This window comes from Heptranchias perlo, chromosome 2, assembly GCF_035084215.1.
Source record: "Heptranchias perlo isolate sHepPer1 chromosome 2, sHepPer1.hap1, whole genome shotgun sequence".
In the NCBI taxonomy this organism is placed as follows: domain Eukaryota; kingdom Metazoa; phylum Chordata; class Chondrichthyes; order Hexanchiformes; family Hexanchidae; genus Heptranchias; species Heptranchias perlo.
The window spans coordinates 164,101,279-164,119,532 of record NC_090326.1 but is presented as its reverse complement, the minus strand read 5'-3'; the positions used below and the strand labels follow the sequence as shown (position 1 = coordinate 164,119,532).

Genomic DNA, 18,254 nt, shown 5'->3' with positions numbered 1-18,254 from the left:
CCAATCCCCATGAGCTCTCTCTCTTTCTCCCGCCACCCTCTCTGATTTGCAGTTCCTTTCACTGCCGACAGGCGGCTAGCCTGTCAATCTGTCTGCCTGGCACATGGGAAACCCGGAAACCACATTAAGGGCCTCCAATTAAATCGCGATCGCGTGGAGGGAGGTAAGAATTTTTTTTGCTGGGTTTCCCACGTGCCCATTGACCCTCCTCCCCCTCCCACCATGATAAAATCATGTCCTGTGTGTCAGGCCAGACTGTGATGGGTCAGTAGTCTGCTTGGCTGTTGTGGAGGAGGTGGCCTGGAGCCCTGATCCTCTCCCCACCCACGCTCACACTTTCTGGTAAGGCCCAGGGACCCTGCCGAATTTTACCCCCCCTACACCAAGCGAACCAAGGTCAACTGTAGCACCCTTAGCACACACACCGGCTGAGGCCAGTTAACTCAGTGTAGACCTGGGATCTTCCTGCCCTCCACACCGGGGAATTAGTTCACCAATTTGAAGTATTGTGCAAGAATTCGATCCTGTTTCTACACTAATCTCCTTTAGCCGTCCTTACCCAGTCGGGCCTACACGTGACTCCAGTCCCACACCAACACGGTTGACTTAACTGCCCTCTGAAGTGTCCTGGTGAGACACTTTGTTGTTTCAAACCACTTAGCAGTTCAAGAAAGTCTACTTTCACGTTCTCAAGGGAAACTAGGGATGGGCAATAAATGCCGGCTTTTCCTGTGATGCCCACATCCCGAGAATTAATTTTTAAAAACTGGAACACAGACGCATGTGCACACACAGAGGAATATATACACATACATTTTCTCTCATTGTCACACTGTTCCTTTCAATCACTCGTTCCCTTTCTAGCTGTTTGTCTCTCACTCTTTCTACTTTATTCCAACACTTCATCTCTACTTCTCTCTCTCTACCTCCTGCATTCTCTCATATAATCTCTCTCTCTCCCCCTCATATTATTACCTGTAAACTCTTGCTTTCCTTTTTTCCACTCTCTCTCTCTCTCCCCCCCCGTATATTCTCTTAATGTTCTCTACGCCTAACTGTGGACTATTGGTAGGTGGGGGTCCGAGAGCTGTTCAGATTCTGCTGGAGGGGTAATGTGAGTGATTCCCCTCTGTGGCCCTTGTAGAAAGACAAGGCCTCAACTGCCCCAAACACACAATAAAGAAAAAGACTTGCATTTATATAGCGTCTTTCACGACCTCAGGACGTCCCAAAGCGCTTTATAGTCAATGAAGTACTTTCGAAGTGTAGTCACTGTTGAAATGTAGGAAAAGCAGCAGCCAACTAGCGCACAGCAAGATCCCACAAACAGCAATGTGATAATGACCAGATAATCTGTTTTTAGTAATGTTGATTGAAGGATAATTATTGGCCAGGACACCAGGGAGAACTCCGCTGCTCTTCTTCGAAATAGTGCAGGTGGGATCTTTTACGTCCACCCGAGAGGGCAGATGGGGCCTCGGTTCAACATCTCACCCAAAAGACGGCTCCACCAACAGTGCAGCACTCCCTCAGTACGGGAGTGTCAACCTGGATTATGTTTGCTCAATCCCAATGGAATTAAGGTTGATCTAGAACTTTCCATCCTCCCCCTGCCCCTCTCAGCAGTGGATTTCATACTCGATCTCCTGCTTGAACACCAGGCCGCGGTTCTCAAAAACCTCCCCGTCGTCTGGCCTGCGCAGCCTGTCCTCCTCGGCCTCTGCCGTCTGGGTGGCCTGGTCCTGCAGGGGCCCTGGCTGGAGCAGTTTGCCCAGCTCGGCCGTGTCCTTGTAGGTGCGGAAGTCCCTCTTGCTCCGGTCGATGACGAACATCTCGCGGCCTGTGCCGTCGCGGTACTCCTCCAGCTGGGCGAAGGTGGTGGGCCCGTCCGAGTAGTCGTTGAGATAAAGGCCGCTCTCCTCCTCCTCCTCCTCCCGGTCCCCGTCCTCCTCCTCCTCCCGCTCGGCCTTCCTCCGTCGGCAGATTACCGCCACCAGCAGCAGGGCGGTGAGGGCCAGCAGCGAGATCCCCACGGCGATGCCGGTCTGGGTGGCGGTGCCCAGGGCAGCGAAGTCCATGCGGTCCACGCTCTCGTACAGCGGCTCCTGGCTCAGGCCCGGCTCGGGCCGCCTCAGGCTCGACAGGTTGACCGACAGGTAAAAGGCCGCAGCTGCCATCCCGCCGGGGTTGCGGGCCTCGCACTCGTACTTCCCCGCCTGGGACGCCGTCACGTTGCGGAGGGACAGCGTCCCGCCGGCGCCCCCGGCCTCCGGGGAGGACTGCGGCAGCTCCGCGGCCTCCGACCGGGGGCCCAAGGATCTGGCGGCTGCCTGGGCCGGGCCTCCTCCTCCTCCTCCTCCTCCCACCGCCGCCCCCGCTCTGGCCTGGCTCACCTTCCTCCAGCCCACCGCCGGCTGCGGGTAACCCGAGGCCCGGCAGGTGATCCGCAGGTCATCCCCCAGCCGTGCCGCCAGCTCGCTGCGGTCCACCTGCACCACCGGCGGGATACAGATCAGGCTGTTGCCGGGGACATCCGGCAGGCTCTGGCCGGCCAGGCGCGGCGGCTCCGCGCACACGACCCTCTTGCCCAGCAGGAGCCGGCGGCCTCCTTGGATTATCCAGGCCCTCAGCCAGTGCAGCGCACAGTCACATCGCCACGGGTTACCTGCAACGGGGCAGAGAAACAAGGGAAGCCATTAAACACCGTCTCCATCGCCCTGTGACTGTCTTTTCTTCAGAACAAGGCGACTAAACTAAACTAAAGTCAAAGTGAACTTCTGATGTGGAGATGCCGGTGATGGACTGGGGTTGACAATTGTAAACAATTTTACAACACCAAGTTATAGTCCAGCAATTTTATTTTAAATTCACAAGCTTTCGGAGACTTCCTCCTTCCTCAGGTGAACCTGACGAAGGAGGAAGCCTCCGAAAGCTTGTGAATTTAAAATAAAATTGCTGGACTATAACTTGGTGTTGTAAAATTGTTTACAAAAGTGAACTTCAATATAGATAAGTGTGAGGTATTACATTTTGGTAGAAAGAATAAGGGGGCCAAATGTTGCTTGGATAATAAGAATTAAATGGGGTCGAGGAGCAGAGAGATCTGGGGGTACAGATACACAAATCACTAAAAATAGCGATCCAGGATAATAAGACCATTAAAAAAAAGCAAAATCAAGCACTGGAGTTCATTTCTAGAGAATTGAAAAGCAGAGAAGTTATGTTAAACTTGTATAGAACCTTGGTTAGACCACATTAAGCGTACTGTGCACAGTTTTGGTCTCCATATTATAAAAAGGATATAGAAGCACTGGAGAAGGTGCAAAAAAAATTTACTAGGATACCAGAAATGAGAGTTTATATCTATCAGAAAAGATTGAATAGGCTGGGGCTCTTTTCTCTAGAAAAGAGAAGGCTGTGGGGTGACCTGATTGAGGTTAAGATTATGAAAGGGTTTAATAGGGTAGATGTAGAGAAAATGTTTCCACCTGCGGGGGAGTCTAAAACTAGGGGCCACAAATACAAGATCATCACTAATAAATCCAATAGGGAATTCAGGAGAAACTTCTTTAACCAGAGAGTGGTTAGAATGTGGAACTCGCTATCACAATGAGTGGTTAAGGTGAACAGCAGAGATGCATTTAAGGGCAAGCTGGATAAACACAATGGAGAAAGGCATAGAAGGATATGCTGATAAGGTTAAATGAAGTAGGGAGGGAGGAAGCTCGTATGGAGCATAAACTCCGGCATGGACTAGTTGGGCCGAATGGCCTGTTTCTGTGCTGAATGTTCTACGTATTTCCATCTAAGTCTTCACAATTAGGGAGTGAATGACTCACAAATTACAGCATGGAAACAGGTCCCTTTGCCCCGACCAGTCCCTGTTTGTGCCTTTTCATAATAAACTATAAGGAGATACTGGGGTTTCCCTCCCATGTTATCAAACGAAACAAACCTTGACAAAAGTTCCCCCTTTTAAAAGTAGCACAACTAATAGAAAACTAAACTGTAAAACAAAGGAAACTTATAAAATTAAATAATAATACTGTAACCCATGCCCAGGACGCCCTCAGTCCCTGCGGAGACCGTGTGCTCCTTCTCCAGGCCCACTCCCTGTTGGTGATTATTCTCCACACCAGCGGTTAGTCCTAATCCCCCACTATGCCCGCCACATTAAGGTATGGTAGTGTCGTGGTTGTTGTTCCTGGACTGGTAATCCAGGGAATGTGAGTTCAAATCCCACCAAGGCAGTTTGAATTCAGTTTAAAAAATTTTTAAAAACGGTTATCAGTAAAAGTGACCATGAATCATAGAAGTTACAACATGGAAACAGGCCCTTCGGCCCAACATGTCCATGTCGCCCAGTTTATACCACTAAGCTAGTCCCAATTGCCTGCACTTGGCCCATCTTACCCATGTAACTGTCCAAATGCTTTTTAAAAGACAAAATTGTACCCGCCTCTACGACTGCCTCTGGCAGCTCGTTCCAGACACTCACCACCCTTTGAGTGAAAAAATTGCCCCTCTGGACCCTTTTGTATCTCTCCCCTCTCACCTTAAATCTATGTCCCCTTGTTATAGACTCCCCTACCTTTGGGAAAAGATTTTGACTATCTACCTTATCTATGTCCCTCATTATTTTATAGACTTCTATAAGATCACCCCTTAACCTCCTACTCTCCAGGGAAAAAAGTCCCAGTCTATCTAACCTCTCCCTATAAGTCAAACCATCAAGTCCCGGTAGCATCCTAGTAAATCTTTTTTGCTGTTGGATTGTCAATAAAAGCCCAACTGATTCACCAATTTCCTTAGGGAAGGAAACCTGCCGTCCTTACCCGGTCTGGGCATATATGTGACTCCTGTCCCACACCAGGGTGGTTGACTCTTAACTGCCCTCTGAAGCGGTTTAGCAACTAAAATAGGAACAGGAGGAGGCCATTCAGCCCCTTGAGCCTGTTCCACCATTCAATTAGATCATGGCTGATCTGTATCTTAACTCAATTTACCTGCCTTGGTTCCGTAACCCATAATACCCTTACCTAACAAAAATCTATCGATCTCAGTTCTGAAATTTTTAATTGACCCCCAGCCTCAACAGCTTTGTGAGGGGGAGAGTTCCAGATTTCCACTACCCTATGTGTGAAAAAGAGCTTTCTGACATCACCCCTGAACGGCCTAGCTCTAATTTTAAGGTTCTGCCCCCTTGTTCTGGACTCTCCCACCAGAGGGAATAGTTTCTTTCTATCTACCCTGTCAAATCCTTTAATCATCTTAAACACCTCAATTAGATCACCCCTTAATCGTCTATACTCTAGGGAAATCAAGCCTAGTCTATGCAACCTGTCCTCATAATTTAACCCTTTTAGCCCCGGTATCATTCTGGTGAATCTGTGCTGCACCCACTCCAAGGCCAATATATCCTTCCTGGAGTGCAGTGTCCAGAACTGAACAAAGTTCTCCAGATGCGTATCAAACCTCTGCGCCACACAGACTCAGCGGATAAGAAAGCACACCACCACCTCTCAGAACAACTAGGGATGGGCGATAAATGCCGGCCTCGTCAGCGACACCCACATTTCCTGTCCCTGCACCGCCTGAAACCCCGTTTACCTGCGTAAATGTCTGACAAAGTGGATCCAGTCAAATTGTTCACTGTAGTGAAGGGATGGAGGAGGTTACAGAAATAGGGAGGGGCAAGTCCATGGAGGGGACACAAGTTAAATATTACGAAGTTAGGAATAAGAAGAGAAATCAAGAAGGAACTTTTCCAATCCAAGAGAATTTGAATTGGGAATTAGTTGCTGGGGCAGGGCATTGAAGTGGGCAGTGTAAATGGGTTTAGGAGACAATCGATGTATTTCCAGAATCGAGAGGGGGGTTAATTTCCTCGGAACATCTCCCATTCGATCGCCTTTATCTCGCCAGAGGTGGGGCGGAGCGGAAATAGCACAGAGGAAATTCCCGGCCGCAGATTTTTCTCTGGGTCCTGGAGATTAGTCAATAAACATCCATGTTGTGTGTAGGGGACAGGAATTGGAGGTTCACATCACCATGTGAAAACATTATGCACCAATAAAAGCTCTACATCTTCATCAAAAGACTATTCTACTCAGTCAATATCCTGCTGAAGAAAGAGTTTATAAAGTGAACGTCCCTTGTTAGACATTATTGAAGCATCTGTCTATTAGCTTATACTTACTGCCTTTTTCCTAAACTCCAGTATATTTGATTTAAATGTAAAGAAATACTGCAGTAATTTTTAGCCTGGAACAGTTTGGTCCTGATATTTCCAGAGTGGAAATCCTTTGCAAGTTCCCCTGGAGAATGTTAGTATTGGGGCTTTAATTGTAAATAACCCACTGTCCTTCAGACCCTGTGTAGGGTATAACTGTAAATAACCCACTGTCCTTCAGACCCTGTGTGGTATAACTGTAAATAACCTATTGCCTCTCAGTCCCCATGTGTGGTATAACTGTAAATAACCCATTGCCTCAGTCCCTGTGGGGTAAAACTGTAAAGAACCCACTACCTCAGTCCCTGTGTGTGGTATAACTGTAAATAACCTACTACCTCAGTCCCTGTAAATAACCCACATACCCCACACAGGGACTGAGGGGCAAACTGTAAATAACCCACTACCTCTCAGTCTCTGTATAGGGTATAACTAAATAACCCACTGCCTCAGTCCCTGTGGGGTAAAACTGTAAATAACCCACATACCCCACACAGGGACTGAGGGGCAAACTGTAAATAACCCACCACCTCTCAGTCCCCATGTGTGGTATAACTGTAAATAACCCACTGCCTCAGTCCCTGTGGGGTAAAACTGTAAATAACCCACTACCTCAGTCCGTGTGTGTGGTATAACTGTAAATAACCTACTACCTCAGTCCCTGTAAATAACCCACATACCCCACACAGGGACTGAGGGGCAAACTGTAAATAACCCACTACCTCTCAGTCTCTGTATAGGGTATAACTGTAAATAACCCACTGCCTCAGTCCCTGTGTAGTATAACCCTCTGTCCCATATGGTACAACTGTAAAGAGCCCCTCAAACCCCACATGGAGTATAACTGGAAATACCCACAACTCATTGTAATTTGAGGCACAGACGCCATTTTCTCACCGTTTAGTCTGAGCTCCTGGAGGCTCCTCAGGGGTTGGATGGATGCCTGGTTGAGAGTGCGCAGGCGATTCCTGCTCAGATCCAGCAAGGCCAGCGAGGAGAGCCCCACGAAAGCACGATCGTCCAAGGACTCCAAATTATTCTCCTGGAGATGCAGTTCCTGTAACCTCTGAAAGCGAAAGGTATTATCATTGAAAAAAATACTTGGTCCTTATGTTCACTTGAGATAATCTCCCCCTCCTGTCACCATTTTGACTTTATCCCACAAGGACAGCGGTACCAGGAGAGTTGGAGGCCAATCCGCTACATCACAGCGAGTGGGGTGTGGGTTCCTGCCCATTATTCCCCCACTCCCAGTCGTCAAGTTTACAAACTGAGTCCTTGCTGATGTGAGAAGGCGCTAATGGAGGACAGAAAGAAGAATGAACGAACTTGCATTTATATAATGGTTTTCACCACCTCGGGACTTCCCAAAGCACTTAACAGCCAATGAAGTACTTTTTGAAGCGTAGTCACTGTTGTAAATTTAGGCAACGCAGCAGCCAATTTGCCACAAACAGCAATGTCGTAATGGCCAGATAATCTAATATTTAGTGATGTTGGTTGAGTGATAAATATTGGCCAGGGCACTGGGGAGAACTCCCCTGCTCTTCTTTGAAATAGTGGCCGTGGGATCTTTTCCGTCCACCTGAGGGGACAGACGGGGCCTCGGTTTAACATCTCGTCCGAAATACAGCACCTCCGACAGTGCAGCGCTCCCTCGGTACTGCACTGGGAGTGTCGGCCTGGATTGCATGCTCAAGTCTCTGGAGTGGGACTACGAACCCACCACCTTCTGACTCTGGGGCGAGAGGGCTACCCACTGAGCTACAGCTGACACCTCAGAAATGAAGGCTCGGAACAGGTGCCCAGAACTGAAAAGAATGCAGGTCCACCTGCTGAGGGAGCGATCTCCTGCTGTCCGTCAGGCCCAAGAATCAGCACCAAATCTTGAAGCAGTGCTTTGAGGAGGGGGTTGGGGGCTGGGAGCAGGTCACCTGTGCAAGGAGAATGAGAAGGAATCGGGGAGGAACCATCTTCGACAGTATGGCTTTAACCAGGGCTCAATAATATTGAGCCGTACTGACCAGGAAGGTCCCAGGTTTTTTTAAAAATTGATTCTCGGGACGTGCGCTTCACTGGCAAGGCCGGCATTTATTGCCCATCCCTTGTTGCCCCGAGAAGGTGGTGAGACAACTGAGTGGCTTGCTTGGCCACTTCAGAGGCTAGCTAAGAGTCAACCAAGTTGGTGCGGGACTGGAGTCACATATAGGCCAGACCGGGTAACGATGATAGATTTCCTTCCCTAAAAGGACATTATTGAACCAGTTGGGCTTTTACGAAAATCTGACAGCTCCAGAGTCACTTTTTTTTTTAAACTAATATTTACTTTCAGATTTTTTGTTTAAAACTGAATTCAAATTCTCAAACTGCCATGGTGGGATTTGGACTCACGATATCTGCAATATTAGTTCAGTAACATAACCGCTACGCTACCGTACCCTTAAGGTTGTATCCCTCGTCTGCTCTGAGGAGGCTGGTTCACAGCTGAAGGACGGGGGGAGCGTGTGGGAGAGCTATAACTGGCTTCAGGAAGGGAGAACATCCACCAAGACACCCAGGCCAGAGAAGCCTCAGAGGCCCAATATTCCGGGTCTAATGGTCAGAAGACCGCTCCCTCGGATTTCTTTTCAGTTTGGTGTATCGGTTCTGAGTGGTCAGTGATTTGGTATTGGATAAAAGTAGTGGCTGATCCAGACCGAATCCGGGAGCCAGGCGTTGGGTTAAACAAACACTCAAACAACTTGCATTTATATAGCGCCTTCACAACCTCAGAACATCCTAAAATGCTTTACAGCCAATTAAGTACTTTCTTGAAATGTAGTTACTGTTGTAATGTAGAAATCGCGGCAGTCAATGCGCTCACAGCAAGGTCCCACAATGAGATAATCAGTTTTTTTTTTATTGAAGTTGGTTGAGGGATAAATATTAGCCAGGATACAAGAAACCCCCCCCATCTCTCCTTCGAAATAGTGCCATGGGATCTTTTACGTCCACCGGAAAGGGCAGATGGGGCCTTGATTTAACGTCTCATCTGAAAGACGGGTTAACATGCTGACCTTTCACCTTTGAGAGGTGCATTTAATTCTATCCCAGACCAGCAGGATGAAAGTCACCTGTCAAACGTGAAATGAACGTGAGGTGGCCTCCACCCAGTTCCTTGTGGGTGTGAGCCCATATCACAAAAAACTATCCTCCCCCCATTTCAGGGCAGGTTCAGCGCTGATGGCACTCTCACTCAAGAGGCCACAGGGTGAAGAACAGTCTACTCATAATTCAAAGTCACTTCATTTAAATGATCTGATAATTCAATTTTTTTTAGCACTACATTCAGAGTTTGCTGTGTTATTTACTTTGCTTAATTAAAATTATTGGATAATTGAAAAATCTCTCAGCACAAAAAACAATTTCAAATTATTTGGAAATTGTCCAGGTAATGGAGCAATGTCACACTGGTACATATGCGGGTAGGGGCAGAATACATAGAAATACACTGAAGTTACAACAAAGAAACAGGCCATTCAGCCCAATCAATCCTTTCCTTTATTAGCCGAGGCATGGAATATAAGAGCAAGGAGGTTATGCTGGAACTGTATAAAACACTGGTTAGGCCACAACTTGAGTACTGTGTACAGTTCTGGTCACCACATTACAGGAAAGATGTAATTGCACTAGAGAAGGTACAGAGGAGATTTATGAGAATGTTGCCAGGACTGGAGAATTTTAGCGATGAGGAAAGATTGGATAGGCTGGGGTTGTTCGATTTGGAACATAGGAGGCTGAGGGGTGATTTAATTGAGGTGTACAAAATTATGAAGGGCCTAGATAGAGTGGGTAGGGAAGACCTATTTCCCTTAGCAGAGCTGTCAATAACCAGGGGGCACAGATTAAAAGTAATTGGTAGAAGGATTAGAGGGGAGCCGAGGAAAAATTTTTTCACCCAGACAGCAGTGGCGGTCTGGAACTCACTGCCTGAAAGGGTGGTGGAGGCAGAAACCCTCATCATCTTTAAAAAGTACCTGGATGTGCACCTGAAGAGCAGTGACCTACAAGGCTACGGACCAAGTGCTGGAAAGCGGGATTAGGCTGGGTGGCTCATTTTCGGCCGGCGTGGACATGATGGGCTGAGTGGCCTCCTTCTGTGCCGTAAATTTTCTGTGATTCTATTCCATGATTCAGTCCATGTTGCAGTTTACCCTCGATATGATCAAATAGTCCTAATCACGTTTACCCGCCCTGTTCCCATATCCCTTTATCTCTTTTTCCTTCGTCCACCTCTCCAATCTAATCTTGAACGTTGACGTAGTTTCTGCCTCAACCACTAACCCTGGAAGTGAATTCCGCAGCCTCACAACTCTCTGTGTGAAGAGGTTACGCCGGGCCTCTGTTGTAAATCTCGTACATTTAATCTTGTATCTATGAACGCTTGTTCTTGACCCCTCAACTACTGGAAACAGTCTGTTCCTACCCACCCTGACCCATCCTTCCATAATTCTCTCATACGATCACCTCAGGAGATTGTCCAGGAAATGGAGCAATGTCACACTGGTCCATTACGGGGCGCTCGTGTGGTTGTAGCTAAGGCACATGGGTAAGTTGTAAAACCGATGCGTAGATTTTCAAGTCTTTCTACGTATTTGTATGTCCTCATACCAGGCAGCATCCTCAGGATGCCTTGTACTCTTTCTAAAGCCTCAATACCCTTTCCATAGTTTAGAGCCTAATACTGTACACACTACTAATAAATTAGCAAAAAATATAAAAACAGATAGCAAGAGATTCTATAGTTATATAAAAAGAAAAAGGGTGGCTAAGGCAAAAGTAGGTCCCTTAGAGGATGAGACCAGGAAATTAATGGTGGGAAACATGGAGATGGCAAAAATGCTGAACAAATATTTTGTTTCAGTCTTTACGGTAGAGGACACTAAGAATATCCCAACACTGGACAAACAGGGGCTCTGGGGGGGGGGGGGGGGGGGAGGAGCTAAATACGATTAAAATCACTAAGGAATTGGTACTCAGTAAATTAATGGGACTCAAGGTGGATAAATCCCCTGGACCTGATGGCTTACATCCGAGGGTCTTGAGGGAAGTGGCAGTGGGGATTGTGGATGCTTTGGTAATAATTTTCCAAAATTCTCTGGACTCGGCAAAGGTCCCGACAGATTGGAAAACTGCTAATGTAACACCCTTATTTTAAAAGGGTAGTAGGCAGAAGGCTGGAAATTATAGACCAGTTAGCCTAACATCTGTGGTGGGTAAAATTTGGGAGTCTATTATTAAGGAGACAGTAGCAGAACATTTGGATAAACATAATTTAATAGGACAAAGTCAGCATGGCTTTACGAGGGGGAAGTCATGTCTGACAAATTTGCTTGAGTTCTTTGAGGACATAACGTACAGGGTGGATAAAGGGGAACCAGTGGACATAGTGTATTCAGACTTCCAGAAGGCATTCGACAAGGTGCCACATAAAAGATTATTGCTCAAGATAAAGAATCACTGGATTGGGGGTAATATTCTGGCATGGGTGGAGGATTGGTTATCTAACAGGAAGCAGAGAGTTGGGATAAATGGTACATTCTCGGACTGGCAACCAGTAGCCAGTGGTGTTCCGCAGGGGTTGGTGCTGGGTCCCCAACTCTTTACAATCTATATTAATGATTTGGAGGAGGGGACCGAGTGTAACATATCAGAGTTTGCAGATGACACAAAGATGGGAGGGAAAGTAGAGAGTGAGGAGGACATAAAAAACCTACAAGGGGATATAGACAGGCTGGGTGAGTGGGCAGAGATTTGGCAGATGCAATACAATATTGGAAAATGTGAGGTTATGCACTTTGGCAGGAAAATCAGAGAACAAGTTATTATCTTAATGGCAAGAGACTGGAAAGTACTGCAGTACAAAGGGATCTGGGGGTCCTAGTGCAAGAAAATTAAAAAGTTAGTTTGCAGGTGCAGCAGGTGATCAAGAAGGCCAACGAAATGTTGGCTTTTATTGCCAGGGGGATAGAGTATAAAAACAGGGAGGTATTGCTGCAGTTATATAAGGTATTGGTGAGACCGCACCTGGAATACTGCATACAGTTTTGGTCTCCAAACTTAAGAAAAGACATACTTGCTCTCGAGGCAGTACAAAGAAGGTTCACTCGGTTAATCCCGGATGAGGGGGCAGACATATGAGGAGAGCTTGATTAGATTGGGACTCTACTCATTGGAGTTCAGAAGAATGAGAGGCGATCTTATTGAAACATATAAGATTGTGAAGGGGCTTGATCGGGTGGATGCGGTGAGGATGTTCCCAAGGATGGGTGAAACTAGAACTAGGGGGCATAATCTTAGAATAAGGGGCTGCTCCTTCAAAACTGAGATGAAGGGAAACTTCTTCACTCAGAGGGTAGTAGGTCTGTGGAATTTGCTGCCCCAGGAAGCTGTGGAAGCTACATCATTAAATAAATTTAAAACAGCAATAGACAGTTTCCTAGAAGTGAAGGGAATTAGGGGTTACGGGGAGCGGGCAGGAAATTGGACATGAATTTAGATTTGAGGTTAGGATCAGATCAGCCATGATCTTATTGAATGGCGGAGCAGGCTCGAGGGACCGATTGGCCTACTCCTGCTCCTATTTCTTATGTTCTTATGTACTCTAACTGAGGTCTCATTAAAGTTCTACAGAGGCTAACTTTACCTCTTGGCTTTTATATTCCATACCTTTACAAGGAGCTTTACGGTGCTTGCCTGATCTGGAAGTGCTTGATGCTGACATGGGGTGGGAGGGCAGGGGGTACAAAAACTTGGAAAATGTTTCATCCTCCAGCACCGACACTCCTATTTTTCACGGCCACTAAAATTCTCCTCCTCCCCCCCCTCCCAATTTAAGAGAGGCCGGAGCAGTCGCTGCTGTGAAACCGGTGCTCCCGTTTCCTGAGGGGTTCAGTGCCTCAAGTGACTCCATCTGGTGAACATGCTTCTTTGTTTCAGCCGTGGTTCAGTGGGCAGCACTCTCGCCCCGAAGTCAGAAGGTTGTGGGTTTGAGTCCCACTCCAGAGACTTGAGCACATAATCCAGGCTGACACTCCCTGAAGGGAGAACTGCACTGTCGGAGGTGCCATCTTTCAGATGAGATGTTAAAACGAGGCCCCTGAAAGATCCCACGGCACTATTCGAAGAAGAAGAGCAGGAGAGTTCTCCCCAGTGTCCTGGGCCAATATTTATTCCTCAACTAACATCACTAAAAAAAACACATTATCTGGTCATTATCAAATTACTGTTTGTGGGATCTTGCTGTGCGCAAATTGGCTGCAGCGTTTCCTACATTATAACAGTGACTACTCTTCCTGAGGTCGTGAAAGGCACTATCTTTCTTTCTCTCTTAAGCGGTAACTACCGCCCTATGGCTAATGACTTGGGACCATGGGCCATGGCAGAATGGTTACTTTGTCGGCTCAGCAAGTACCGTCTGGCACTGTGTAATGGTAGGATATGAACTCAAAGCTGCCTGGTCCCACAGGGGCCTGTTCCTGGCCACGGCCAATCTTTTGGGGAGGGGCAAATCATAATTTTATTGATATTACTGTAGTCCACGGGTGCTCTGAATATTTTCTCTTCCTCCTATGATCGTCAGGCTCTTAAAAACCCGAGCTTAGTGTCATCAACCACTGCTTCTTCATTTACTCCAATGTCCCTTTTACTCTTCTCGGTAGCTGTGGTGTTCTGCACCGCTGGCCTCCGCCCTTCTCCCCCCTCTCCCCCCCGTCCTTCCCCTCTTCGCCCAGGTTTCTCAACCAAAAAAGGTCATGAAACAAAAGGTCCCGACACCAAAACATTTACCGTGCTCCCAGTCTCTGGCAGGTATCCCTCCCGCTGATTTTCCTACTCTTCCTGGGGAAGTTGCTGATCATCCCTCCATACAATGCCCAGTCTCCCCATAGCTCAGTGCCAGGCGCCCACACTCCCCGCCGCTCTGCGCGCACACTCCCCACCGCTCTGCGCCCTTTGTACCTGAAGTCCATGAAAGGTGAAGTCTGCCAGGTGGGTGATGGGGTTGCCTGCCAAGTACAAGACCCGTAGGTGCTCCAACCCTTCGAAGATGCTGCGATTGAGCTGTCTGATGTGATTGCCATTCAGCGCTAGCTCCACCAGTGATCGTTGACTGGACAGGGCGCCAGGCTCGATGGTGGTGAGGCTGTTGTTTTGAATGTAGAGGTTCTGTAGTTTGGAGAGATGGGAAAAGTCTTGCTGGCTGATGTGAGTGATGTCATTGTCTTGCAGGAATATCGTCTGAGGGAATCGAACAAAAACCCTATGAGGCTACTGAGGCAGACAAAGAATCATAGAATCGGAGAAAGTTATGGCATAGAAGGAGGCCACTCGGCCCATTGTGTCCGAGCCGGCCGAAAAGAGCTATCCAGCTTAATCCCACTTTCCAGCACTTGGTCCGTAGCCCCGTAGGTTACAGCACTTCAAGTGCACATCCAAGTACTTTCTAAATGAGTTGAGGGTTTCTGCCTCGACCACCCTTTCAAGGCAGTGAGTTCCAGACCCCCACCACCCCCTGGGTGAAAAAATTCCTCCTCAGCTCCCCTCTAATCCTTCTACCAATTACTTTAAACCTATGCCCCCTGGTCACTGACCCCTCTGCTAAGGGAAATAGGTCCTCCCTATCCACTCTATCTGGTCCCCTCATAATTTTATATACCTCAATTAAATCACCCCTCAGCCTCCTTTGTTCCAAAGAAAACAACCCCAGCCTACCCAATCTTTTCTCATAACTAAAATTCTCCAGCCCTGGCAACATCCTCATAAATCTCCTCTGTACCCTCTCTGGTGCAATCACATCTTTCCTGTAATGTGGTGACCAGAACTGCACGCAGTACGCAAGCTGTGGACTAGCCAATATTTCATACAGTTCCAGCATAACCTCCCTGCTCTTATATTCTATGCCTCGGCTAATAAAGGAAAGCATTCCGTATGCCTTTTTAACGACCTTATCTGCCTGTCCTGCTACCTTCAGGGATCTGTGGACTTGTACTCTTCTTCTACATCCCTCAGTATCCTCCCATTTATTGTGTACTCCCTTGCCTTGTTTGCCCTCCCTTACCTCACACTTCTCCGGATTGAATTCCATTTGGCACTTTTCTGCCCACCTGACCAGTCCATTGATATCTTCCTGCAGTCTACAGTTTTCCTCTTCAAAAGAAGGAGCAGACAGCACAAAACAAACAGTGAAAGAGAACGGAACAAACAAGAAAACACCATGAACTAGCAGACAAAGAGGACAGAAGAAACAGGAACAGAGCACTCAGATCAAAACAAGCAGGGACAGAGCGTGGAACACGCAGAGAAAGAACACGCACAGAACAAAAAGGGAAAGAGAACAGAACCAGCAGAGAAACAGCATGAAACAGGGAGAGACTGAGCGTAGGACAAGCAGGGAAAGAGCACGAGGTACGAAACATTGCATCAACATCAAATCTATATTCAGAGGCTATTTTTTGTATTCAGTGTCAGTGTGGAACTGGAATATGCTCAATCTTTTTGCACCAAGCACCCTCAGTACAGGTACAGTTTGAATTAGATGCACGGCACAATATCCTGGGAGCACCACCATCACAAGAGGGTCTACAGTGCTTCAAGTAGAAGGCCCACCACCACCTTAGGAACATAGGAAAAGGAGGACGCCATGTAGCCCCTTGAGCCTGTTCCGCCATTCAATGAGATCATGGCTGATCTGTGACCTAACTCCATATACCCGCCATAGCCCCATATCTCTTAATACCTTTGGTTAACCGAAATCTATCAGTCTCTGATTTAAAATTAACAATTGAGCTAGCATCGAGTGCCGTTTGCAGAAGAGCAGTGGTGGAAGAGTTGCCTTCTCAGGACAACTAAGAATTGATGATAAATGCGGCCTTGACAGCATCACCCACATCCCAAGGAGAAATAAAAATAAATAAAGTTTCTTCTACTCCGTTCTAACAATGTGACTTATCTGCACCCTCATCACAACCTTTGGGTTTTGGCGCTAGATATTCACTCGGGTTCAGCCTCACTGGCCACTCCCATAAGCTGACCTCAAGTCCTCCACAATCTGGAGTGCACCCTTTTCTTCCCAATATCCAGTTAAACAACAGCATAACCCAGGGATTGTAACAGGGAACCCATACTCCTTATATTGGCTACTAAAATGTATTACATGCCACCACGTGAATTCTCCTCTCGTAACGGAAGGAGGACTGAAACAGCACTTCACCGAGATGAGGCACCTTCAGCTCGTCAACTGGTTTCATAGCAAAGAAGGAGGCCATTCAGCCCATCATGCCTCTGCCAGCTTTCTGACAGAGCTATCCACTTAATCCCATTCCCCTGCCCACATTTTTGTTTTTCAAATATTTATCCACTACCATTTCTCAGCTGTGGTTCAGTCAGTAGCACTCTCGCCTCTGAGTCAGAAGGCTGTGAATTCAAGCCCCAGTCCAGAGACTTGAGCACATAATCTAGGTTGACATTCCAGTGCAGTACTGAGGGAGTGCTGCACTGTTGGAGGTGGAGTCTTTCAGGTGAGACGTTAAACCAAGGCCCTGTCTGCCCTCTCAGGTGGACGTAAAAGATCCAATGGCACTAATTCAAAGAAAAGTAGGGAAGTTCTCCTCGGTGTCCTGGCCAATATTTATCTCTCAAGCAACAGCACTAAAAACAGATTATCTGGTCATTTATGTATTTGCTGTTGGTGGGACCTTGCTGTGTGCAGATTGACTGCTGCGTTTTCTCCATTACAATAGTGACTACACTTAAAAAAAAAAAGTTTCATTGGCTGTAAAGGGCTTTGAGACGTCCTGAGGTTGTGAAAGGCGCTATATAAATGCAAGTTTTTTTTTTATATAAGGTACTATAGATTCTGCTTCCACCACTGTTTCTGGTCAGGCAATCCAGGTCGTAACCGCACTGCATTAAAATAATTCTCCTAACCCCTCCCTTTGTTTTTTTTAAATTGTGGTGATGAATTTAAATTTATAGCCCCTAGTTACTGACTCATTAAAAATGACCTTCTACATCACGTACCACGAGCAAGAGGCTGCTCTTTCAAAACTGAGATGAGGAGAAACTTCTTCACTCAGAGGGTGGTAGGTCTGTGGAATTTGCTGCCCCAAGAAGCTGTGGAAGCTACATCATTAGATAAATTTAAAACAGAAATAGACAGTTTCCTAGAAGTAAAGGAATTAGGGGTTACGGGGAGTGGGCAGGAAATTGGACATGAATTTAGATTTGAGGTTAGGATCAGATCAGCCATGATCTTATTGAATGGCGGAGCAGGCTCGAGGGGCCGATTGGCCTACTCCTGCTCCTATTTCTTATGTTCTTATGTTCACATGGTACAGTACTGCTGGAATTTCTGCACCAATAGAAATCAGCTTATGACATTACCTGGGTGAAAGTAGGGATGTTGGACGGTACACTTGTCAATCCCAGAGATCCACATTCCACCGTTGTACTGTAGCATCGACATCCAGCCAGACAGCCCTGGGACATAAGCACCTGGACGCTGAGTATTACAAATGTGGCGATGAAGTCCATCAGGTCAGAGTGGACAACCTGTGCGTAAATAAATAGACCAAATAACACCTCGATCGGGGCCATAAATATAAGATAGTCACCAATAAATCCAATAGGGAATTCAGGAGGAATTTCTTTACACAGAGAACTCACTACCACAAGGTTGAGGAGAATAGCATAGATGCATTTAAGGGGAAGCTAGATAAAAACATGAGGGAGAAAGGAATAGAAGGATATGCTGATAGGGTGGGATGAGGCTCATGTGGAGCATAAACACCGGCATAGACCTGTTGGGCCGAATGGCCTGATTCTGTGCTGTGAATTCTATGTAACACATTGAGTCCTCACTTAAAGGGTCTTTCTAACATGAGGGTAACACTGTTAGTATCAATGTCATTTTAATTTCTCTGAGGGCCTAAGTTGCTCTTGTTCCATCCCATGCTCATCCTACCTAGTGCACACATCAGTCTTA

The 18,254-nt window shown here is 47.0% G+C and overlaps 1 protein-coding gene across 1 annotated transcript; it reads right to left on the bottom strand.

Moving 5' to 3' along the window:
* Positions 1-1,499: 1,499 nt before the first annotated feature.
* Positions 1,500-17,808, bottom strand: lrrc24 (leucine rich repeat containing 24). The gene is made up of 4 exons (XM_067999445.1): positions 17,654-17,808; positions 14,231-14,509; positions 7,130-7,298; positions 1,500-2,665 (listed from the first exon to the last, which is right to left on the bottom strand). The coding sequence occupies exons 1-4, from the start codon at positions 17,801-17,803 to the stop codon at positions 1,620-1,622; spliced, it is 1,644 nt and encodes a 547-aa protein (XP_067855546.1). The 5' UTR covers positions 17,804-17,808; the 3' UTR covers positions 1,500-1,619.
* Positions 17,809-18,254: the final 446 nt, after the last annotated feature.

Excerpts from the sequence above, each read along its gene's own strand:
- lrrc24 (XM_067999445.1), bottom strand. The coding sequence starts at position 17,803 with ATGGACTTCATCGCCACATTTGTAATACTCAGCGTCCAGGTGCTTATG. Across the intron at positions 7,299-14,230 it reads TCACCTTTCATGGACTTCAG|AGGTTACAGGAACTGCATCT; the intron begins GTACAAAGGGCG and ends TTTCGCTTTCAG. Across the intron at positions 2,666-7,129 it reads CCAGGAGCTCAGACTAAACG|GTAACCCGTGGCGATGTGAC; the intron begins GTGAGAAAATGG and ends GCCCCGTTGCAG.